At 35.0% G+C, this 26,329-nt stretch overlaps 2 protein-coding genes across 3 annotated transcripts; one reads left to right on the top strand and one right to left on the bottom strand.

Moving 5' to 3' along the window:
• Positions 1-603: 603 nt before the first annotated feature.
• Positions 604-11,838, top strand: LOC134274791 (glycerol-3-phosphate dehydrogenase, mitochondrial-like; the record flags this gene model as incomplete). The annotated part of the gene is made up of 14 exons (XM_062757021.1): positions 604-728; positions 867-964; positions 1,102-1,265; positions 1,485-1,646; positions 1,809-1,953; positions 2,213-2,298; positions 2,416-2,523; positions 2,654-2,788; positions 3,026-3,204; positions 4,661-4,792; positions 4,873-5,031; positions 5,383-5,568; positions 8,838-8,936; positions 10,901-11,838. Coding segments are annotated over 14 exons (1,886 nt in total), but the record flags the coding sequence as incomplete, so codon positions are not given.
• Positions 11,839-12,632: 794 nt separating this feature from the next.
• On the bottom strand, positions 12,633-26,077 carry LOC134274790 (protein CASC3-like). 2 transcript variants are annotated; one of them, XM_062757019.1, is made up of 12 exons: positions 25,985-26,077; positions 25,604-25,654; positions 23,346-23,501; positions 22,979-23,112; positions 22,698-22,862; positions 21,361-22,424; positions 20,963-21,124; positions 19,664-20,092; positions 16,470-16,550; positions 14,872-15,158; positions 14,679-14,786; positions 12,637-14,528 (listed from the first exon to the last, which is right to left on the bottom strand). In XM_062757019.1, the coding sequence occupies exons 1-12, from the start codon at positions 26,060-26,062 to the stop codon at positions 13,809-13,811; spliced, it is 3,435 nt and encodes a 1,144-aa protein (XP_062613003.1). In that variant the 5' UTR covers positions 26,063-26,077; the 3' UTR covers positions 12,637-13,808. The 2 variants fall into 2 exon arrangements, with proteins under 2 accessions (XP_062613004.1, XP_062613003.1); XM_062757020.1 differs by lacking the exon at positions 19,664-20,092 and having other exon boundaries at positions 12,633-14,528.
• Between the last annotated feature and the right edge of the window lie 252 nt (positions 26,078-26,329).

Below are 26,329 nucleotides of genomic sequence, written 5' to 3'. Positions count from 1 at the left end.
CGAACCTCAGTATAAGCACACTTTCTCCGAGGACAAGAGTAACTCACTCTGTGTTATTTGATACAGGTATTCTTGACAGCATTGAGCTGCGTCGAATTTCAATTGTATATATTCCTTAGAATTTGGCTACATATATCAGTAACTGTACTCCTTTGGATTTCATTTAGGCCTATATAATTTGCACACATCAATGACATTTTTTTTAGTATATTCACGGTTAAATAGCTTAGACATAAAGAATAGAATTTCATGATCAGAGCCAGTAGACAATACCATTATGCACAACGAGAAGTAAAGACAAATATCAATTATTACATTTGGAGATAACAAACTCAGAAAATCAATGAAAAGGTTTCTTCTACCTCTACTCACTGAAATAAAGATTTAGGAAAAAACAAATTGTTAAATGTATTCGGCCTAATGTCATTAATCAGAACGGAAATCGACAAGCTTTTCGTAGAGAAAAAACCAAGCCCTGTCCTATAGGTCAGATCCCTATTTATAATGAAGTGATCCTTTGGTAAATGTTTCATTTGTGTGGTAAATTGATTTACATTGTACATGTATGAAGAAACAAGGCAAGAAATTTTATGAATTTTTTAGGTCTGAAGACAGCTTTAGTAGAAAAGTTTGACTTTTCCTCGGGAACCAGTAGTCGAAGCACCAAGTTGATACATGGAGGGGTCCGGTATCTACAAAAGGCTGTATTTGGATTGGATATAGAACAGGTGGCACTTCTTAAGTGATTTTTTTTAATGAAGAGTTAATAGAAAAGTTTCTTTTTGTTTCATTTAAGTATATAATTTTGATACGTGAAAATAAGCCCCAAATTAATTTAGTATTTACTTTTGCTTTGTTTCTTTCAGTATCGAATGGTCAAAGAGGCACTTTCAGAAAGAGCAAATTTAATCCAGATTGCTCCTCATCTAGCATACCCATTTCCTATTATGCTGCCCATTTACAAGTTAGTCAAATTATTGATTACGAAGTTGTTGAGTATATTTTCTTACAAAGTGGTGATAGTTATGGATTATTAATGTATTTTACTTTTATACATGTTTAGAAGAACATTTAAAAAAGACAAGTTAAACTTTTGATCAGATACTGGCAGGTTCCCTACTTCTGGGCTGGAATTAAGATGTATGATGTGATAGCTGGAAAGCAACTCCTCAAACCAAGTTACTATTTATCTAAACGTAAAACACTAGAAATATTTCCCATGCTGAAGCAAGAGAAGTTGGTGGGGGCTTTGGTTTACTATGATGGTAAGACTTTTTTCCAGTATAGGAGTTATGTATTTTTTCTATATCTATCATTATGTTCTTAATTAAAGTTTTTTTTTGTAGAATAAAAAATGTAGATTTACATGTATATGGAAGATTCAGAATAACTGAGATTTTAGTAAAGTTTGGGTCAAGCTGTAAAATGTTTTGCTGAAATTTAGAAAGCTTTTCTTGGTACAGTTATGTTTAATTACATAACAGGCCAACATGATGATGCCAGGATGAACATTTCTATGGCTATCAGTGCTGCTCGTATGGGAGGTACCATTACAAACTATACAGAGGTCTTAAAACTTTACAAAAAGACTGACGAGAATGGGAAAGAAATTGTCTGTGGAGCCAGAATTAAGGACAGACAAACTGGTAGGTAGAGGCAGAGTAGAATGAAGAGATGTATAAAAGACTTGTGGGTGTAATTTGGAGAAGCAATGCATGCTAGCAGACTGGAAATGAAAGAATTTATTTGTTCAAGTTCAATGTTCAAGTGATGATTTGATTATGATGGATGATTTTTTTATTTTTCAGATCAAGAATTTGATGTAAAAGCAAAATGCATAATCAATGCTGCAGGTCCATACACTGACAGAATTAGACTAATGGATGATAGCAGTAAGAAGAAGATCTGCCAGCCCAGTCAGGGAGTACACATAGTGCTACCTGACTACTACAGGTATTGAAATGATTTTCTTGTATTTAATGCCAGTTTGACAATATTTTAGGTGAACAAAGCATGTTATTTGTTGTACTCTTCATATCCTATAATATTTTCCTCTGTTGACATTTTGTTATAAAGCTACATACTTATTCACTTTTTTTTTAATTTAATTAATCTTCTGTAAGCAGGAGAATGATTGAATAAATTAACAAAATAAAGCAATACCTTCTACATGTATTTCTGTATATATACATAATGTACAAGAATATTTCAGTCCAGACAAGATGGGACTATTAGACCCCGCCACTAGTGATGGTAGAGTGATTTTCTTTTTGCCTTGGCAGAATCACACTTTAGCAGGTTAGTAAGTTATGTACCAGACTTTAAGAAATCATAAAGTAACAAACTGTTCAAATAAATTTTTTTTAATCTGACAGTTATTTCAATATTTGACATATTTTGATGCTCTATATTTAGGAACCACCGATTCCTCTTGTGAGCTGACAGATTACCCAACTCCAACAGAGAAAGAAATCCAGTTCATCCTGAATGAAGTCAAGAATTACCTTCACCCTGACGTTGAGGGTAAGAGTTGGTTGTTATATATATGCATATAAACTTCAAAAAGAATATAGAAGCTGATATCAATATAAAAGTGACAAAAATGGGATAAAACTCATTTCATTGTATGATAATGTTGTCTTCCTGTTTACAGTTCGTCGTGGTGATGTGCTGTCAGCCTGGTGTGGTATCCGTCCGTTAGTGTCAGATCCAAACAAGAAGGACACACAGTCTGTGGCCAGGAACCACATCATTGAGGTGGCGGACGACCATCTTATCACCATAGCAGGTATAAATCAGAGGGCAAATATTGTCAAAAACATTGGAAAGGACTCGCCATAACTCGAGCCTTCAGAGAAAAAGAGATGTTCTGATAGTGAATTATTTTAAAATATTTTGTTTTTTGTAGTTTAAAAGAATCAAATTTAATGTTTGATTTTAGAAATGACTGATCTGTTTCACTGTTAGCAGAAAAATGTCTTTATTGATAATATTGATAGTTACACACTATTTCTCTCCTTGATAGGAGGGAAATGGACAACATATCGACACATGGCAGAGGAGACATTAGACAAAGCAGTAGAGGTGTGTTCATTGAAGCATGCCAGGCCCTGTCAGACTAAGGGGCTACTACTGGACGGTGCTCACGGCTGGACACCCACACTGTTCATCAGACTTGTGCAGGACTTTGGCTTAGAAAATGAGGTCAGTTCTCAGGGATTTTTTACTCTTTAATTCCAGGGGCCGGGGCCGTCAAGATTGGGAAAAATAGCGATATTTGGTTGAAATTTGGAAAAATAGCTTCATACAAACAAAAAGGAAAAAACAAGCAAAAGTCAAATCTTTAATCATTTTTCTTACCTTTTACAGAGCTGCCAACCCTTACGCTTTTGGCGTAAGTCTTATGAAATTAGCATTCAAAATACCCCTTACAATTTCTCTTTATATTTTTCCGATTTCGGTTTTTCTCAATCAAAGTTTATAATACCGGAATTTTCATAACAGACCATCCACAGATTCTACTATTATAATTCAATATTCATAATTCTTACAACGCTTGCTTGTATCGTCGTTTCAGTTTTTGATGGCTGATCGCATTCATGTCAATATTTTAAAGTAAACAAAATGGAAACATGCCTCAGTTTGCTCTGATTGCATGTCCATTTACAAAACATATTCAGCGGCAGGGGCCCTAGGTGGTCCCCGGACCCTGCCTTACTATTTGTTATTTCAGAATGTCGGCAGCTCTGCTTTTATTGTATGAAACTGGGTTAATCCAGCTTTAGTAATATAAAAAAATGATAGCTGCTGTTGAAGTTCAGAAGCTTAAAAATGGCAAAGCTGCTGGGTATGATAAAATTGTAAATGAACATATTTATACGTTTTGATCTTTTTTTACCTTTCTATAAAAAGTTCTTTAAAATAAAATTTGATGGTGGGTTTGTTCCAGATGAGTGGTTAAATGGTACTGTTTGACCAGTATATAAGAATAATAGCGATTCAAACCAGCATGAAAAATACATCCTTTGCAAACTGGAGAGACTATATGGTGCACATTCATTTATAAATAAAGATCCCGACTTTAATTTTTAAACATCGATCCCGCTTTGAAAAGTATGCATGCAAACATACATAGTATTCTGAATGACTTCTTGGAGCTCCTCAGATGGCTCGTACATCACACAAAGAAAACAAACACCTTTATTTCATCATTTTATTTTAATAATTTACAACTTAATACTTTTTTCATATTGGGAATTTTTAGATATAATTTTGGGAAAAACATGTACTTTTCAGCATTGGGAATGGGGCCGAATTTCGGCCCCAGTGAGACCCATAAAAAATCCCTGGTTCTCTCAATAATGACTGGCTCTTTATTGGATTGTACACTATTTGTCTCAATCAATTTTCTGCTATGACTACTGATATAAAATGTACAATGTATTTGGAAATAATTTGTTATTTGTCGGAAATCAACTTTTGTAAGAGTAAGTGACAGCATAGTTCTTGGAGAAAAAAATCTTACTTGCAAAAGCTCTCAGTCTGTGTTGGAAATAACCATGGTTATTTTATTTAAGACATTCCTAAACATTTGGAAATGTTCTTCTTTTATTGTGTCCTTTGATTGATTAAAAATGCTTTTCTGTAAACTTTCCTATAGGTTGCTCAACATTTGGCCAACACCTATGGAGATAAGGCCTTTAAGATCGCTAAGATGTCCTCATTAACTGGGAAAAGATGGCCAGTGGTTGGGAAGAGACTCCATGATGAGTTCCCTTATTTAGAAGCCGAGGTAGGGGTCCGCAAAATCCACAATCTAATCTTGCTGGAAATATTTTTGTTTTTATTAATTTTTAAAAATTCTATTTTTAGGTGAAATATGCTGTAAGGGAGTACGCCTGCACTGCTATAGATATCATCGCCCGCAGGACGCGGCTAGCCTTCTGTAATGCTAACGCTGCAGAGGAGGCCTTACCTAGGATTGTGGAGATCATGGCAGAGGAACTGAAATGGAGCAAATCAAGACAACAGGTTAAAAGAAAGTCTTAAAAATAAAACAAATTTAATTGGTTCTTTAAAAAAAATGGTGTTTTCATTAATTATTGTTTATAGGTTCAATTTTTTTGATTGGGATTGGGGTGTACTATTACATCAATATTTAAATTCAAGGACATTTACTTCATCCTATTTTATCATAAGAAGAATTTGTAGCTTTTTTATCTTAAACCCCTATCTTATGGTCGAGCTCCACAGAAATTGGTGTTCAGCGAACATTACGCTGAGGTTCTTTAAAAAGAATCGAAGAGATTGATACGTTAAAAAGGAGAAACAATGCTATACACATATATTTTGTTAAAGCTTCACCCGAATCTTTAAATGCAGGATGAGTTGGCCAGAGCTAAGACTTTTCTGAGGAGGGAGATGGGACTAGAGCTTGGAAGTGGCACTTCTAATGTTCCCATCAACTTCAACAAGGACGAGATCAATATGTATGTCAAGCGATTCAAGAGTCTGGATAGGGACAACAAAGGATATATAACCGTCAACGATCTCAGACGTTATTTCAAGGTAAGCTTCATGTAGCAAGAAAACAAGAAATGCATTTTTAATGTGTTTTTTTTTTGTCTTAGAAGAAAACTTTGTTTCTGCTTTTTAATCGTTTTTTGTGCTTGTTTTAATTATCAGATTTTTCATAAAATAACTTTTTAGCCTGGCTAAATATTTCATTATTCAATATCTTCTCTGATATGTTTCATTTACGTATATTTACTATAGGGATCGGTGAGTGAATATGCAATAAAAATCCTTTTTTTATTTAATATTCATTGTATAGGACTCCTTGGCAAAATAGCCTTCAGCATTTGCATTGTCAGTATTCCATGATAATACTCCCTCTATATGAAATAGTCATAGCAAATCAAAAACTATCACAGGATGAAAAATTAAATTCTTTCTAAATTTAATTGATTTAATATTTACTTATACTTGTATGTAAGTACTGTGATCATTTTATGGCAAAACAGTTATTGACTGTAGAATGAGTTACTGTTTGTGAGATTTTGCAAGTTTCTCCAAAATAGGTCAGATTTTGACTGAAAAAATTTGAAACTTCATAAAATGAAATGAGCCCTTTTCAACCATTTTTTTTGTATAGGATTGAAACATTTTATACAGTAATTGTATAAAGCAATTGTGAAACTAATCATGGCTTCACTGGAGTTGAAAATTTCTTTTCAGAGGGCTTTAGTAACTAATGCTTCAAAGCTTAAATTTTTCTATTTTAACTGAATTGCTTAAGACTTGACACTATTTGATACATTAACCTTCTGTATATTTGTCAAAAAAACAAAAACAACAGAAAGAAAAACACTTGATATTCTTAAAGTTTTGACTAAAGACTTGTTTCAATTTTGTTTCTACTATCCATAATACATGTAGTATCATTGAAGACAAAAAAACTTCCTCCTTTCAAGAAAGGTCGGGTTGAATATGAAGCAAATCACAAACATAAATTTTTTAGGGTTCTATTCATTTTGACCATTTGTTAGATGACCTCCTTTTATTTATTTATGAACTTTTCTGAATTCAGTCATATACCCGGTATTTGAATCATTTATCTAGCAGTTATTATAAATAGTCCATAAATTTTTACTATACATGTATTTAATATACAAAAAAAAATACACTCTACATATATATATAATAGTAAAGAGGTATTGAATCATATAGATTTTTAGCTCACCTGAGCGGAAGGCTCAAGTGAGCTTTTCTGATCACATTTTGTCTGGCGTCCGTCTGTCTGTCTGTAAACTTTTCACATTTTTGACTTCTTCTCAAGAACCGCTGGGCCAATTTCAACCAAACTTGCCCAAAGCATCCTTGGGTGAAGGGGATTCAAGTTTGTTCAAATGAAGGGCCAAGCCCTCATTCAAGGGGAGATAATTGGGAATTAATGAAAATTTGGTGGTATGTTTTAAAAATCTTCTTCTCAAGAACCACTGTGCCAGGAAAGATGAAACGTATGGGAAAGCATCCTCAGGTAGTGTAGATTTAAATTTGTTCAAATCATGATCCCCGGGGGTAGGGCGGGGCCACAATGGCCGACCAAAGTTTTACATAGAAATAAATAGGAAAATTCTTTAAAAATCTTCTTTTCAAGAATAACAAAGCCATGATTGATCAAACTCATGTATGGAATCAACATCTGGTAGTGTAGTTTCAAGCTTATTCAAATCATGACCCCGGGGGGTAGGGCGGGGCCACAATGGCTGACCAAAGTTTTACATAGAAATATATTGGAAAATTCTTTAAAAATCTTCTTCTCAAGAATACCAAAGCCATGATTGATCATATTTGTATGGAAGCATCCTCAGGTAGTGTAGATTCAAGTTTGTTCAAATCATGACCCCCAGGGGTAGGGCTGGGCCACAATGGCAGACCAAAGTTTTACATAGAAATATATAGGAAAATTCTTTAAAAATCTTCTTCTCAAGAATAACAAAGCCATGATTGATCATATTTATATGGAAGCATCCTCAGGTAGTGTAGATTCAAGTTTGTTCAAATCTTGACCCCCAGGGGTAGGGCAGGGCCACAATGGCTGACCAAAGTTTTACATAGAAATATATAGGAAAATTCTTTAAAAATCTTCTTCTCAAGAATAACAAAGCCATGATTGATCATATTTATATGGAAGCATCCTCAGGTAGTGTAGATTCAAATTTGTTCAAATCATGACCCCATGGGGTAGGGCAGGGCCACAATGGCTGACCAAAGTTTTACATAGAAATATATAGGAAAATTCTTTAAAAATCTTCTTCTCAAGAATAACAAAGCCATGATTGATCATATTTATATGGAAGCATCCTCAGGTAGTGTAGATTCAAATTTGTTCAAATCATGACCCCATGGGGTAGGGCGGGGCCACAATGGCCGACCAAAATTTTACATAGAAATATATAGGAAAATATTGAAAAATCTTCTTCTCAAGAATAACAAAGCCATGATTGATCATATTTATATGGAAGCATCCTCAGGTAGTGTTGATTCAAGTTTGTTCAAATCATGACCCCCAGGGGTAGGGCGGGGCCACAATGGCCGACCAAAGTTTTAAATAGAAATATATAAGAAAATTCTTTAAAAATCTTCTTCTCCAGAATAACAAAGCCATGATTGATCATATTTATATGGAAGCATCCTCAGGTAGTGTAGATTCAAGTTTGTTCAAATCATGACCAAAAGGGGTAGGGGCGGGGCCACAATGGCCAATCAAAGTTTTACGTAGAAATATATAGGAAAATTCTTTTAAAATCTTCTTCTCAAGAATAAAAAAGCCATAATTCACCATATTTATATGGAAGCATCCTCATGTAGTGTAGATTTAAGTTTGTTCAAAACATGACCCCCGGGGGACGGGTTGGGCCAAATGGCCGACCAAAGTTTTAAGTAGAAATATATAGGAAAAGTCTTTAAAAGTCATCTTCTCAAGAATAGCAAAACCATAACTGGTCAGAGGTTTACTTTTGGATTTAAACTTTTCAATAATAAAACCAATTTCTACTTTTTCAAATCAAAATCAATATTTTAATATTTGGCTGATTTACCAGGAAAAAAACATTATTTATGTTATACGCAGTTGGACAATTTGTTGACAGTAGCTTCATATATCTAAATATCTGTATATATAAATACCTATTTCATTGTAAATGTTGTTAATCTTATAATGATTAAGAATATAAGCTTGCTATTTAACTGTCGAGAGTGGGAGTTATGTAGGAAAATAACAGTTTTCAGACTTTAAGTGTAGTGTTGTTGATTCTGATTGATTTGAATTACAGCAAACTGGAGAGAGAGTCACAGAGGACCAGTTACATGACATCCTGAGTGAAGTGGATCTCAATCGCAATGCCCAGGTGGACATCGGAGAGTTCCTACAGGTAAGACGAATCAGGAGTATAGTGTCACATGTTCAGGCAATCTGGGTAAAACTGTTTTAATTAAGGCTATCCATGTGTGCGTATACATATTGTAAAAGGACTGTGTAGCATGTACACTAAATAATAATTAGCAATATATGAAAACCACCAATATAGTATTTAGGAGCATTCTCCTATAAACTTGTGTTCACTGGCTGGTTGATTTTTCTGCTACATTCTGTCTATAAAATCTATATTTGCCTTTATGTAACTCACAGCTCACATTCATGTTAATACACACACAAACATTGTGAGTCTTTGCTGTATTCAGCATCCATGGACATGTATAGGACTTGATTATAAAGCTGGGGTTGTTTGTTTTCCAGTTAGTTTACTGTGCTCACATAGCAGCTGAGATAAATAGACATGATGAATATGATAAAGATCTCCACAGAAAACATCAACTGGTACTAAGCACCTTATATATACATTGTATCTGTGTGGCCTTTGGTTGAAGTGTATTTCTTTCTGTCACCTGTAGATTTAGTATTCTTAAATAATACACAACATTCTATCACTACTTATTATCCCCTTGCAATGCAGTTGGAAGGGGTATAGTAATGCTCTTGTGTGTGTTTGTCCCTGTGTTAGTTTTGCTTGTTCAAATACAGAAGTAATTTGTATCAGGACTGATGTTGAATGCCATCTTGATTAATTTAAGATGTGCTCTTTGCGAGGGGATGATCTGCTTTGTGGTGCCCTTGTTAGCTCACCTGAGCCAAAGGCTCAAGAGAGCTTTTCTGATCACATTTTGTCCGTCGTCCGTCCGTCTGTAAACTTTTCACATTTTCAACTTCTCTTCAAGAACCAATGGGCCAATTTTAACCAAACTTAGTACAAAGCATTCTTTGGTGAAGGGGAGTTTAAGTTGTTAAAATGAAAGGCCAAGTCCCCTTACAAGGGGAGATAATCAAGAAAAGACAAAGTTAGGATGGGGTCATTAAAAAATCTTCTTCTCAAGTACCACTGGGCCAGGAAAGTGGAAACTTATGTGGAAGCATCCTTGGGTAGTGTGGATTTTAAATTGTTAAAATCATGACCCCCTGGCGTAGGGCGGGGCCACATTAAGGAATCCAAGTTTTACATAGAAATATATAGAACAAATCTTTGAAAATCTTTTCAAGATCCACTGGGCCAGGAAAGCTGAAACTTATGTGGAAGCATCCTTGGGTAGTATAAATTTTAAATTGTTAAAAGCAAGACCCCCGGGGGGTAGGGAGGGGCCACAATAGAGAATCCAAGTTTTACATAGAAATATTTAGGAAAAATCTTTAAGAATCTTCTTCTCAAAAACCACTGGGCCCAGAAAGCTGAAACTTATGTGGAAGCATCCTGTGGAAGTGTAGATTCTAAAGTATTAAAATCATGACAGGGGAGGGGGTAGGGGGCCACGATAAGTATAACAAGACGGGGAATCTGGTAAAGAACTGCATCACCCAAGTTACTCAGGTGAGCGATGTGGCCTATGGGCCTCTTGTTTTTTTCTTTATTTTACATATCCTGCAATTAATACTTTGCTTATCCAGAAAAATAACAAGATTTGTGTTCCACCTGATTCCTGATGTAACAAGGGTGGTTTCTAACAGGGACATGTATAAACATATACATAATCACAATAGAGCACCTGACCCTCACATTCATTACAACCTGATTCCAAAGTATTTAATTATTTTCTGTTAACAAATTGATGCCCATAATTTTGATTCCTAAATGTGTAAGCTTATATGAGGGTAGTTGTAGTATGTTCTACCAGTATATGATGTATTAGCTGCTTTTATGGTTATAAGCTGATTTACATTGATCTGTATCTCGATCCTGCATATAGAGTATAACTAACATGGATATCTAAATGTGTAGAACTTTCTACGTATGACTATAAAAACCCAGAAGAACATAAGTATATGAATTTCATTTCTTTTTTGCAGCTGATGAGTGCATTAAAAAGTGGAGCAGTTTCCAACTCACGATTTGCCAAGGCTGCTGAAATGTCGGCAGAGAAAATTCCAGTACACAGGAGTGGAGGAGGAGTGTAACTCATCATTAGAACATAGAATATTTTTTTCTTAATTTATTATATACATTGTGTGTATTGCTTGAAATTCATGTTTTACACCTGTTGACACCTTATAGAAATCCCATTCACTTACGATCATTACCGGTTTATTAGATTATGAATCCACAGTTACGTATTTAAACTTAATTCTTAATATGACTGAGAGATATTTCAGGGAGTATATTTTGAATAAGAAAGGTATTTTCTTTATTAGCAGAGCATAATATCGGAATTAGTAGTTTAATGTTGTTTATAAATGTTTTTTGGGGTAAAATTCCATGGACTGTATTTTTTATATTTATAATCTGCAATCTTGTTAGCTAATCAAGCATGTAAAAAACGGGGCTTTTTAAAGATGTTATTTTTATGTTTACACGATTCTGAAGTACACTTAATATGTCACGTTTAATTTTCATATTACATAATTGTATGCATAAACTATTTGCAAAAGTTACCGGTAATCCAATATTTTATTGCTTAGGGACTTGTTTTCAGAGTTCTACTGTATTTTATATTAGTGTGGCATATGCATTGTTCTAATTGGGTCTCATGTGTTTAAAATCCATAAAGTGAACTTTAATTAATATTAATGTTTCATTTCAGATTTTACTTTATTGGTGCCATTATTGTTTCTAAGTGAAATATGTATTTGCATAAAGTTCCGTTATAAGAATCTTTTTAGTGCTGTTACATGTGTTATTACATGTAATTATCTATGAACCCTGAACAATACTGTACTTGTAACTTGTTACTGTTAAAGTGCTTATAAAACTTTTCAGTTTTAGAAACCAAGTTCGTACTAGTATGATGAATTCTCAGATATTAAGTAAAATGAACAAAACACCGATTTTATTTTATAACTCCTGGTTACAGACTGGAGGATACATAGATAAGTATCCTTGTGTTGTATAAACCATTTTTTAAAGTGCAGCAGCAGCATTACAGCATCAGTCTGAATTTAATGAATCTTGTATAGACTACATTAAGATAAAATGGGCAAACATCCCTGTCTATATGGATTATAATAATGAATGGTTTTGCTGCTGGTATTCACTCTGATAGGCAAGCTCACCTTAAGGAGGCTGGGTGGATCAACAAATTAACCATCAGATATAACTTTTTCAATATGATATCTTTCAAGCTGTCAACTATTATTAGGCAACAAAAAATTTCATTCAATTTAGTTTTTAAATGTTATCATTTATGTGGAGCTCTTGCAGAATTTGTGGCCTCGGGGCCAGGGGTGATGTTAGGGTGGGGCTAAATTGATCATAAAGAAAAATGTAGAATTTTTTCTAAAGCCAGACCCCCCCCCCCCCGGCATGAGGAATTTAAATCCTCTTTTGTGACCTTCCCCAATACCAGGAGGGGGAGGATGTCAAAGAAAGAAAACCTCTCCTGTCCGTAGAGCTAGTCTTCTAGTTTTATATTCCTCTTATTATAAATGCATAATTCTACTCCTCCAATTCAAGAGCTTTATCACATACAGGTATGATGAACATTATTGCTGTTTTGTCACTGAGATTTAAAAAAAAAAAAAAGAGGTCTAAATGCAAGAATTTACATTTAATTATTAATTTAAACATGCTGAGTAATTTTAAATCACCATTTCTAACAAAATAATCTATTAAAGATTTACTTAGTATTTACATTCTTTTTTAAAATATTTTATATAAATCCAAAAACAAGATATCAAATCTTAATATACATCTTCATATCTTCAAAACTGATATTTTACAAAGTTACATAAATTGCACATTTTATGCACCCATCATATACAAAGTGAAATTATAACAAATTTACTCCCCTTAAAATGAAACGAGTCAAATTTCATTTATACAGAGAGTAATGTTCTATAAAAAAAAAAAAAATGAACAAAACATAGAAATGGAAAAGTGCAACATCTAAAATTCATGAGGAAAAGTGTTCAAAAAACTATTAACCATTATAATTCAGAGATAGAGAACTTAAGTTTTTTATTTCAACATGTAGCATTACTACATTCAACAAGTAGCATTTACTGGTAGTATTTCTATACAAATACTGTATTACAAGGATTTTTAGCAGTGCATGAATAATGGTACAAAAAGTGATTAGTTCATGATAAGGAAAAACAATAACAAACTTGAACCTTGAAAATAAATACACAGTAAATGTACAATTCATAAACAGACCAAAGATTAGTACAACTTTCTGGAGGCGTACACTCTTTAATTAGTATTTCACACAATATTTGCGAAAGATTTTTTTTAATAGAAAATTTTGATGCACCCTCAAAATTGCCTTGATGTTTTTTGTTTTAAGTTTTTATTGTGAGAGAATATGTATGTATGCATAAAATTGCTGTGCTTTTTTTCACAAAACAACAAGCATGAATATATAGCACTTGTACATGTTTAAAATCTAGATCTCTTTCTCAAAATAATTTCCAAAACAGCTGAGCTCACTCGGTTCATCTAAATATTTATCTTAATCTATCACGATACCTTTACCCTTTTCATTACATGAATTTACACTCTTTCACATGTAAACAATAATCTAAAAAGGATACTGCCTACATATGCATATATTTACAGTATGTCATTGAAGTAATAATAGGGGAGTATGTAAAACAGTTTCCTTTCATCAAAATCTTTTATCATAACTGCTTTATATTAAGCATTGACAACCAGATTTGAGTTAGAAATAAAAAAGCAAAGAAAAACCTGCTTTGAAACAACAAGCTTGAGAAAGTCCCACACATAGGTAAGTCAGATTACAGTACAATATTAACACACACTTTATGTGACAGGGTCTCCATCCTCTTGTTTATCTGTTTTGTTCTCCAACTCATCTTTGGCATCAGCAAAGCTCTCATTATCACTAGCATTTTCCTCTTCCTCTTTCACCTGAACCGTTTCTGCATTCGATTCCACGGAATCTTTCTGTTCCGTCTCAAACTCCACATCTACTGGCTCCGTTTTGATCTCCACAGTTTGCTCCGTTTTGATCTCCAGAGTTTGTGATTCCTCACTTTCTTCTTTCTTTACCGTTTCTCCAACATCCTCAGTTTTTACACTTGCTTCTGGTGGAATTTCACCAGTATGTTCTATACTCTCTTGATTTATGCTACACTCGGGCTCTGATTTCACCACAACTGAGCTCTCTGTGTCCTCATTTTCTTTGTCTGTACTTGAAACAGATTCTGAAACTTCTGACACCACTATATTGTTTGAATTATTAATATTATCATCTATCGTACTGTCCTCAGTTTTTACAATATCTGTGCCCCCTGATGGTGCCTCATTATGACCTTGTAAGTCCTCATCCAATTCCTTACTATCTCTGGAAACTGTGGGGTCCTCAAAGGGCACCTGCTCCTCTGAAGACTCCAGCCCTACAGGGGGCACCTGCTCCTCTGAGGACTCCAACCCCTCAGGGGGCATCTGTTCTATATGATCTTCTTGTGACACAATTTCCTCTGCTACATAGTCTTCTCTCTGAAATTCCCTTTTCACTTCCTATGATTAAAACACATAAATAATTAACTATGCAATTCAATTATAATCAGCTGTATTAATTTGCAAGAATTTGCCCGTGATTTGCAGGATTTATACAGGTATTGAGCTGAAAATCCAAAGATTTCTGGATGAAATAACCGATTTGAATACCTTTGGATTGACAATGGGAATGGCAGCCTTTGCCCTCTTTGGTGTTGCTCTTGAGCCTCGCATTTGTAACTCGGGAGGATAATACACTGTTTGGTTTCGGAACATCTCCTGAATCAGTAAAAAAAACCTATTAAGTCTATATCCTAATTACTTACTTCACTCTATATACATGTATCTACCTGATGAATCTTACCTGTGGTCCTGACTGTGTTGGGCTTTGTTGGGCCCCCACTGATGTGGGTTGAGTCCCTGGGGGTGAGGGGTAGCCTTGTTGATGGGTGGCTAATGCTGGTGGGTGATTTCCCATGGGAGCGAATCCAGCTAAAGGAACGGGGGGCACCGGAAAATTGGGGGCTGCTGGATACAGAACCCCTGTGTTGGTGTACTGAGGGGGGATCATTTGAACTTGTGTTGTCATGGCAGCTGGCTGGTTCCCAGGGAAGATGTGTTGAGGAGTAGACATTGCAGCACTTGGTACAGCTAAAATACAAGTTTCAGTTAAATCAGTATGTCCAGAACAGGACAGTTCCTGCCCCCTTTACTTGAAATACTGTAAAAGTGGTTATATTGGCGGTACGAAAGTTTGACGATTTTTTCATCTTAAAAAATTGACGAGGGAAAACTTTGACGAATTTTTATTTGTGCAAAATAAATGAAAATTAAAAAAAAATGAGTTATCTTTCTTTCATTCCTCACACCTTTACCAATTTCTTAATACGAGTATCGACGACATAGCCCGTGGCTACTAATGAACTTATGTCAAATAATTATTAAAGGGTAGTTTTTGAAGTTCATTTTGACGCCAGTAAGAATGTTACGCTGGCTAAAAACAGCTGGGCCCAAACCTGGTATAACGGGACCCTCTAAACATGCTAAAGCCAGTGATTAATTTGTAACAGTTCAAGAAACGATTATCTCCTCCAGACCTGTTCATACTGTTAATATGTTCAAAGTTGTTATAATTAAATAATTGAATGGATAAAAGGAAGTTTTTGTTTGTATAGCATTTAACTGTCAGTTAATAGTGCTCGAGGCAAGGAACCTGCCGATCAGCAGGGCTTGGTAGTAATTACATAACAATGTACCGAATAAGGGACTTAGGGAGAAGTTTAAAAATATGTTTGTTTGACTTTTTGTCTGCAATTGGGTACCTTATGTATTATTTTCATTTTATTTTAAACTAAATTAATTTTCACATAAGTTTATAAATATTATGTATTACAATGTTATTATCTGTTCGGGATCGAGATTCGCAAAATATAATGAGATTGCGACGGAAAAGGGCAAGGTGATCCAATTGATTCCACGGGTGGTACGGGCGAAGGACAACAATGAATAAAAAAAAAATGACGAGAAGAAACTTTGACGAGCTGAAGCCATTCGTCAAATTCGTCAATGTTACCTCCTCGTCAAACTTTCCACTTTTACAGTATTAGATAATTACAGTATTTTGTATATACTTGTGAGTATAATCATTATTTCACAAAGTCCATATTTTCTTCAATTTATTTTTCATCCATTTTGAAGAAATTTTTTTGTTTCAGAGAAAATAAGAGCCTCAACTAGCCTAAGCATCAAATTCTGGAAGTTACCATTTTGCTTTTTCTTTGCTCATAATAGAGAAGTGATACAATTATGGAAATCAAAGTACAAATAAAATCTATCTGATGATAATCCTTGACATACAATCAAAAATGTATCCCTTTACAATGCTTACAAAAATTTGGCATCTCTTTTAAGTTTATGCTGGTGCATTATGACATTAAAGCATTTTTGGTGGCTTCTGCTTACCATTCATGGGGAATGCCACTGTAGCTATTGGGGGTCGGAGTATAGCAGGGTTAGGGTGTGTGGGGAAGTTGGCTTGGCTTGCTGTGAAGAGAGAGATAATCATGTACAATATACAATCCTTTGCATCATACACGTAATGTGTACTCTATATGGTTTAAGCAGCATTCATGTGGAAAGTGAGTGAAATACAAATATAAAATTGAAACCAATATAATTATAATTCAATTAACTTAACTTTTAATTAAATTAAATACAAATTTTATACTTATTGCAATATTGACATGAAAAACAAGTGTTCATTATTGAAATTGAAACTAACTTTCTGTCATGTGAGAAAGTTTGAAAATTATGAAATAAGCTCAGCATTGAGGAACAATTAGATATGTTAGTAGGTTCTGTTTGATCAAACTTCATAGAATTCACTTCAATAATTAGATATTATGAGCATTGGCACTTTCTTGATATCATGCCCCCCCCCCAAAAAAAATCTGCAGCTACTGTAAATCATTTTTACATTCTCAACACTTTCTATATAACTTGCCTGCTCAGAAAATTTCATTCTATCACAAGAGGCCCAAGGGCCTTGAATCGCTCTTCTGATAAATTGTACAATCTATCACTTCTATTAGAAGCCTTCAACTCTATTAGTATCATAAGACCCAAAATGCATCAACTTACAAAGTATGATAATATTTAGCCAGTTAAGACTGAAGATATCATAATATAATTATAAAATACCATAAGTAGGTCACAGTGACCTACCTTTTGATTGGAATTTTCTGAGGACTCGAGATACATTAACTGACAAAGACTGATGATTCTAATTAAATAAGTACCTGAGATATTCAAAAAGTAGGTCACCATGACCTACTTTTTGGTCAACATTCTCTGAAAACCCAAGGTGCATCATCTGACAAAGTTTGATAATTCTAAGCCAATTAGTTCCAGAGATAATTAAATATAGCCATCAAATGTCAAAAGTAGGTCACGGTGACCTACTTTTTGGTCGACGTTATCCAAACACCCAAGATGCCTAAACTGAGAAAATTTGCTGATTCTAAGCCAATAAGTACCTGAGATATTCAAAAGTAGGTCACTGTGACCTACTTCTTGTTGGACATTCAATGAAACCGTAAGATGCCTCAACTGACAAAGTTTGATGATTCCGAGCCAATAAGTACCAGATATAATTAAATATAGCCATAAAATGTCAAAAGTAGGTCACAGTGACCTACTTTTTGGTCGACGTTCTCCGAAAACCCAAGGTGCCTAAACTGACAAAGTTGGATGATTCTAAGCTAATACGTACCTGAGATATTCAAAAGTAGGTCACTGTGACCTACTTTTTGGTCGACATTCTCCGAAAACCCAAGATGCATCAACTGACAAAGTTTGATGATTTTAGGCCAATAAGTACAAGAGATACTTAATTATAGCCACAAAATGTCAAAAGTAGGTCACCATGACCTACTTTTTGGTCGTCACTCTCTGAAAACCCAAGAGGCATCAACTCACAAAGTTTGATGATTCTAAGCCAATAAGTACCGGAGATACTTAAATAAAGCCATAAAATGTCAAAAGTAGGTCACCATGACCTACTTTTTGGTCGTCACTCTCCGAAAACAAAATATGCATCCACTCACAAAGTTTGATGATTCTAAGCCAATAAATACCCAAGATACTGAAATACAGCCATAAAATGTCGAAAGTAGGTCATCGTGACCTACATTTTGGTCGATATTTTTCAAAGACCCAAGATGCATCTACTGACCAAGTTTGATGATCGTAGGTCTGAAGGTTATCAAAATATGCATTTTAAACAATTTGAAAACAAATGTCGGCAAAATTCAAAAAGTAGGTCACAGTGACCTACTTTTTCATAAATATGTTTTAAGGTCCCTAGATGCATCAAAGTACAAGATTTGATGATTCTAAACCTCCCGGTGTCTGAAATAATGGGATTTAATGTTTTTAAAAGGATAAGTCATAAAGTTCAAAAAGTAGGTCATGGTGACCTACTTTTAAGTTGTCATTGTTCAAGGACCCAAGATGCATCAACTGACAAAGTTTGATGATCATAGGCCTTAAAGTGTCCAAAATATGCCTTCAAATCAATTTGAAAACAAATCCCCACAAAATTTAAAAAGTAGGTCGCGATCTACTATTGAGTTAACATGATGTGAAGTCGTAAGATGCATCAACTTACAAGATTTGATGATCCTAGTCCTTATAGTAAGAAAAATATACACGTTTTTATTAATTGTAAATTTAGGTCAACTTTGAAGTGACCTTGAGACCACGCCCTTTGCCCCAGGGTCATGCCTTGAACAATTTTTAATCTTCAACATATCCTAATCCTTGTATGTAAGTTTGGTAAAAATCTGCCTGGTGGTTCTGGAGAAGAAGATTTTTTAGCAACCAGTACTTTTGGTTTCGTTTTCCTGATTATCTCCCCCTGTTTTAGGGTTCCAACCCTTATTTTAGTATAAATGGTAGCCCTTGGGCCAAGGATACCCTGTGACAAATTTGGTACTGATTGGCCAATGGGTTCTTGAGTTATGGCCCATATTCTAAAAAGTTAACGCACACCGCACAAATGGCCATAGCATTAGCTCTTTGAGCCTTTGGCTCAGAAGAGCTAATAAATATGAAGCAATACTTGCAAAAAGTAAGGTGTCATGAGAATCTAGTGATCTACTATAACATCTACTGTATACAGGGTGATTTTCGCCAAGTTATTTTCGCACTTTCACACTTGCAAACAATTTTGCCCCGTTTTAAATTCACCCGATCAAAGTTTTGTTTAAGAAATTATACTGCATTCTTTGAATTTGTCCCATCTTAAATTTGCCCAAATGAGGGTAGGGTGAAAGGGGAGAAAATAAAACAGGGGCAAAAATTTCCCTGTATATAGTACATGTAAATCCTTATTGCATTTATCAAGCCCAAACAGCTTGCTGTTTTTAACCGATAAAACCCTAGGAATTGGATCTCTATTTTTAGATTACCACTACAACATGCCAATGCCTTCAAATAAGTTTTCTGCATTAAAAAGCTCTGAAAGTATATTTCATTCACAAGTATGATCAATTAATTGAAAAACAGATGAAGGTTGATCTTTTTACAAGACAAAATGACCATGCTTTAAATATCAGGATGTGCATGTGCAAATAAGAAAAAGATGTTAGATTTACACATCTGAGCCCGTGCTTGGTCTCGGACTTCCATCAACAGCTTGCAAAACATGTTTTGGCCGTTGAAGTTTTTTCCGGTTCCCCAGAATAAACTCGCGACATCGTGAGCCAGTGGTTTGTTCCCTGTTGCCAGAAGGGCAGTACGGAAGGGCTCCACTTGTTTAAATTTTTCTATAAGTATATCTTTCATGACACTACATCTGGTATTGATCCATTTTTCAGACGGATTTATGCTCTTTGACAACATTTTGACTTTATTTGCAGCCTCGGTTTTTCTCATCTCCTCGGCCAGTTCTTTTTTATTATGAAATACAGCCTTGCTGAATTGATATGCATGTTCTGCACTAGCGAAATGATTGTTATCCCATTTAATTGCACAAAGGTAAAAGTTTGAGAGAGGGTTTTCATGTCCTTTGATGAAAACAGTGTCTGAAAAATAGTTACATTTTATTAACTTTATATTTTTTCCAGTATTAGTCATTGTATATCTGCTAAAAGTTTTAAGTGAATTATATACAATAAATCTGTGTAGCTTTAATTTTAACTTTCCACCTATGAATTGTATACAGTGTATATTAGGCCACATTTGATAAATACACGGCTGTTTAACATTTTTAGATAAATGAAAATACAGCCAAACCTGTATAAAACAACCTTTCTAGGTAATTTTAGAACTTCTGTATCTTGATAGGTCATCTGTTCCTTATTAATCAGGTGAATGGAAATTAAAGGTACATATACATGTATCACAATTCACACTTCTAATGCCAGAATTTAATGGATCTATTTTTTAATGTTTTTGTAAAAACAGCATCTCTTAGTTTTTGGATTTTTTTTTTTTTTTTTTTTTTTTTTTTTTTTTAAAAGTCTACTGAAATGTTTTTTGCTGATTTTGTTTGCTTAAAAAAGCTACATTCTTACATATAGCAACATTTGCTTTGGCACCGGTTGCTTCCTGTATGTATATTTTATCTTGTCTTGACTCCAGCTTAAATTTGGCAAAATTGTAAGTGCTAGTCTTTCTAAAGACATAAAGGAGGATTTCCAAGAAATTACAAATATCCAAGATATGCAATATACTGTGTGACTGCTATTATTACAGGTGAATATCCAAATATACAGCTCTTACTAGCAAAATTTATTTAATATGTGCAGGATTAACAAAGATAACCAGTTTAATATTAGTTATTCTGAAAACATAGGGAAACATGGATTCATGCAAAGAATACTTACACCAACTAACCCAACAGTGTTGAATACAATGTATTAATATATTCCATGCATCAAACTGAATTTTACCTGGAGGATAGAATGCCTTCTGACCCTCTATTGGCTGTTCCGTGAATCCCCCCACGTCAGGCATGTTACGCTGTCGTTGGGAGGAGTAGCGCTTAGGTTTACCTCCCTGATCCTGCTTACTGTACGTTTTGTTGTCAAACTGCTGGGACTGGATAACTTCCTCTGATTAAACAAACACCAATCTTGAAACATTTTGTTGTAAACCAAGACAGAATTCCCAAAATCTTTAACTAGGCAAAGCAAAACCCCCCAAAATAAAATTTAATGAAAGTAATTCCGATCAATTTTCATCCTCATATCAATATATCTCTTAATTTTTACACTCCATATTCCTTAATTTTTACTTAATAATTAATTCATTAATAATTTAAGGATTTTTAATTTCTCAGATGACAAACCTTGCTTTCCCTGTGGCTCTGGTGGTGGTGCCGCCTCCTCTGGAACCACTGGCGGGGGTGGCTCCTCTGGTCCCCGTCCTGACTTGACACGCCGTTCTTTGGAGTAAGACTTACGCTCCCCAGTATTCTGTACAATTAATGACTCTGCTACAGGTGCCACCTGAGGCTGACTTTCTCTCTGAGGGGGAGGGGGAAAACCCTGCTTACCCTCAGGTGGAGACTCAGGTGGGGACATATACACCTCCTCATCTCCCCCTGCCCCCTGCTGAAGGGAGGGATCACCCTCTGCAGCTGCCATGTTTTGCTTCATTCTCTGAAACCGTGGAGGGAAATTCCTCTCTGGGGGAAAGTTTCTCTCCGGTTCAGTTTTTCTCCCCCCAGGTCTCCTACTGCCCCTGCCTCCTCTTGACCCCCTCCCTCGTCTATAACTGTCATTATATGACCTTCCCTCTTGTTCAGGACTTATCCTTTCCTCTCTGGGATATGATGTCCTTTCGGCACTTGATCTATTATCTTTGCCTGAACGACTGTCATAATCACTTTTCTCAGAATAAATTTGTTCATTGTTGTCTCTATTGTATGAACGATTCTCCCTCTCTGAACTGTTTCTATTATCCCTAGGACCCCTATTATCTCGATCTTGACTGAAACGTTCACCTCGACTATGATATTCCTGGTCATTCCTCCTATCATTCTGAAACCCTCGATTATGGTAGTCTTGATCACTGCGTCTATCATTCTGATATCCTCTGCCTTCATCAGATCGCCTGGGCTTTTCCTTGTATCCTAGGTCTGGAAAATCTTCCCTATTGTTGAAATCTCCCTGACCAGACTTATTATAACCTCTGTTCCTGTTGTTGTAGTATGAGTTATCGTTCCTGTATCTGTCGTTCCTCCGGTAGTTGTCTCCCCCTCTCCTGGAGAAGCCCCGCCCACCTCTTCCATTCTCATCATACTCCCGTCTCCCACCTGATTTTAGACTGTTGTAGCTATTTCTATTTTGTACGTAATCTCCTTCAGGTATAAAATCTCTGAATCGTGACCTCTGTTTGGATCGAGGACCTCTGCAAGAAAATTATCCATACATAAAATAGAAGTATGTTTATTAACATAAGAAATAAACAAATCAAATGTAAACATTTTCATTTGACTAAATGTCCACCCAAAGAACACTTAATATTCATGCCATTTACTTTAATAATTTTATAATCTACACACATAATCTGCACAGTTTGCAAGTAATAAGAACATTTGGATAAAGAAGGAACATCTGAAATGTCAGTTTGAAAGATACATCCCTATATCTTCTGTGGCCGTTATAAACATTAATTTTTTACCTGGATTGATTGCTCCTGGGAGGGGCGTCTGGGGCTTTGTCACTCCTTGTGATGTCATAACCATACACACTGTACAACTCAGCCCGCGTCTTTGGAGCCTGCATAGCCTCATTGTATCTATCATGCTGCCAATTTCCTTCATCTTTCCATAACTTTTTCTTTGGTCTATAAATGACAACAGTACATTTTTTCTTGGTGAAGAAACATGCTTAAAAAATTGTCTATGATACTGTGGCTGTTAAAAAAATTATGATAAAAGTTGGCAATGGAATAACTCATACTTCTTTTCATCTTCTTCCTGTTCATCCATTGATATCCTCATGTCATGTTCATAAAATGCTCCCTGCTTGGGGACATAAGCCGGATTCTTCTTGTCTTCATCATCATCAACAGCTTCATTGCCCTCAGGCTGCTCCTAATCATCATAAAACAGAAAATATTAGTTCTATTTTTATAAGTTTCTCCAGTGATTATTTTCTATGCAAATGGAAATTATCAATTGAAAATGCAACATATTTACAAATTAAAAAGAGTCAAGATTTTTGAAAGTAACCAGTTATTGCAGTCACTTTTTGTCTATGTTAAAAACAAATTTTCTGAAGTATTTTTATGGTTTGTGAGAAGTAGTAGCATATTAAATGTTCTTACCTCTCCGTCACCACTCTGTCTTTCCTCATCAATTCCATCATCACCTTCAATGATGACACTCTCATCCTCTTCATCATACGACTCATCATCCTCTTCCTCACTTTCCTCTTCATCTGTTTCTTCCTCTTCACTTTCTTCTTCATCTTCTTCTTCATTCTTTTGTCAAAAATGCAAGCAAAATATGCAATTAAGCTAGAACTAAGATGGCTTTTTTCTGCATATCTTATGTATATCTTATGAAATTGATGAAAGATATTAACAATATTCAGCCTTAGAAAAAGCTTTGATATGTATTAATTGGAATGTGAAAATTTTTCAAACCTTGGATCACAATTCACAGGAGTAAATCACTCCCGCACTTGCACCAATAAGGAAATGCTTATAAGAGGTATCTCCCCCTTACCCCTCCTCCCCCCAAAAAATGGAAAAAGCTACATCATTGCAGTGCACTTTCTTAGATTTAATCAGGTTGGGCACAACCTACCAAATGGTCCTTTATCCCCTGTTTGGTAGACAATCTACCATATCGGTGACGAATTTTACTAACCAAATGGGAGACTTTTTTATTCTATTGCACTTTTTATTAAAATAAAACAAAAGCGCATTTTTTTTAGGCATTGGAGGATTTTAGTGTACATATTCCTTGCACAATTAACATAAATCGGTTGAATTTCTATGTGCAATTTCTCCGTAACTTCGTAAAAACAATACACATAGTTGTCTGTAACAGCCGAACTTCTTGATCAATCGATCAAAAAAAATCTTTGTTGTGTCTTGTTCGATAAAAATTCAATTTTATCTGGTGATTTATCTCTTGCTGAGTTGACTTTCAATCTTTTTTTGAATCTTCGTCAATGTTTATCGCCATAAAATCCTGTTAAACACGAGCTCCTCATGCCTTACCGGTATGGTGGGCACTTCCTGCTATAAAGTTACATTTTTCCAGACTTGAATGTAATATTTGTGGTCATTTTTCTTTTAGGATGAAGTTGAAGATTCCATGCGACCTTTTGGGGTTTAATATGCATATTACTGGTGAATTTAACAAATTTGAAAAATAATATTCAATAAAAGATGTGCAAAATCACTTCTGCCAATATTCTTGTTTATGTTCCATCGTTTTAAAGCAATAATTATATAATACTCCAACTGCATTTACTATTTTTATGAAGAACAAAGCGATTGTATTCAAAACAAAAGGAAATAAAGGCGAAAACTTATTTTTCTTCTGATTTCCTGATTGAAAATTAACACAAATGTGCCTCCGTAGTTAAATCCGACTTTTCAACAGGTTTAAAAAAGATCATCGTTTTGATTGGTTTGCACTAATTGATTGGTTGCCCGGATGATCGAAATTGAAAGTAAAGGACACGATTGACAGGTGCAGCATCGTTGGCATCTTCTCAAGTCAAGAGTTTCTGATCCGCTCCACTCCACATAAACCCTTGACCGAATAGGCTAAGTTTGACAGGGTTTACTGTAACGCCATCTAGTGAGATTACACATTTTGAACTCTACTAACCTCTGCTATTAGCCAATCAGAGTAAATGAACTCAACAGAGAATTCGAGATAATATTGGTAGTCGGTAATAAATTAAATGCCTCTCAACTAAAAAGCTGAAATAAACCTTTAACTGGGCTATTTAATGTTAAAGACGCTATCCTTGGGACTAAAACTGGCGTGTTTTTCTCTTTTCAATTTTGTTTCAGTTTAAATAAAATAATGATTTTGATTGGTTCATGCAAACTTACATGAGACCAATCGGAGAACGTATTTCTAACCCCGACAACTTAGCCTATTAGGTCAAGGGTTTATGTGGAGCGGAGCGGATCAGAAGATCTTGATTTGAGAAGATGCATCGTTGGAGAAGGAGAAAATTTTCTTTTAAAGTAAAAAACGGAGAAACATTGCACTTGTTCACATAAGCTACGTTTTTGTCAAATTTTTGAACGACTCTGCACAAAAAATTGCACATAGAATTTCTGATTTTTTCCAAACAGAACACTAATAAATATCTATATTTTATTCCACATGGTTTAAAATTACGTGCAATTCCACTCCACTCCATGAAATTAAACACAACCAATTTTGTCCCCCAAATGGTCAGTAAAATTCATTACCGATATGGTAGATTGTCTACCAAACGGGGGATAAAGGACCATTTGGTAGGTTGTGCCAACCTGTTAATGGGTTGTCCCATCACATACAAAAGGAGCATATATCAAAATAAAAACTTTACAGTAATCTTTATGACTACCTTGACTTTCCGTTTTAGATCATTATCATCTGCTACTTCATCTCCATTATCCTGAAACATCAAATAACACGTTAATGAAGTGATGAAAAATACACATGTGCAAAATTGTGAATGGATGAAACGAAAGTTAAAACAATTATAAATGTAAAGAAACTATAGAAAAAAATGTGTTTTGTAAATGTTTCCATATCGCTTGCTCCTTATAATGTTTAGCATTAATTATACTTTTTAAAGCCAAAGAACGGGAAGAAAAAGACTGAATTGCTATAGTAAGAAAACTGAGGAAATTCGAGAAAACACTCATACATTCAGACAAGATAGGTGACCATTCCTTCATCTGAGGCACAAACCTCCATTCAAAAGCAAAAATGTGTTTCTTACATCGTGTGTTCGATCATGTCTCGTATCCTCTTCGCTCTCGGCTTCGGAAATATTCTTTCGCCGTCGCCTTTCCGCCATTTTCTCAGTAAAACCCTGTGAGGTACCCCGTGTAACTGCAAGAGAATTCCGATCCCGATCCCTTTTTCGCAACATTGGCTTCATCTGTTAGGCCTAAACCATCCAGGGACCCTGAGTTGATACACTGCCTTTGAAACATTTGAAGTCTTTGTTACAGAGAAGAATATTATGTTTAAGTTTTTTCTTGAATACATATAGTTTGTTTCATCTTTTCCTTACTAATTGTTGAAGATATTGCTTTTTTTAAATTCTTATATATTTTATATA

This window comes from Saccostrea cucullata, unplaced genomic scaffold (assembly GCF_032062105.1).
Source record: "Saccostrea cucullata isolate Sc308-1 unplaced genomic scaffold, CSIRO_AGI_Scuc_v1 ctg7748, whole genome shotgun sequence".
NCBI classification, from domain to species: Eukaryota; Metazoa; Mollusca; class Bivalvia; order Ostreida; family Ostreidae; genus Saccostrea; species Saccostrea cuccullata.
This window is presented reverse-complemented; position numbering and strand designations above follow the sequence as displayed.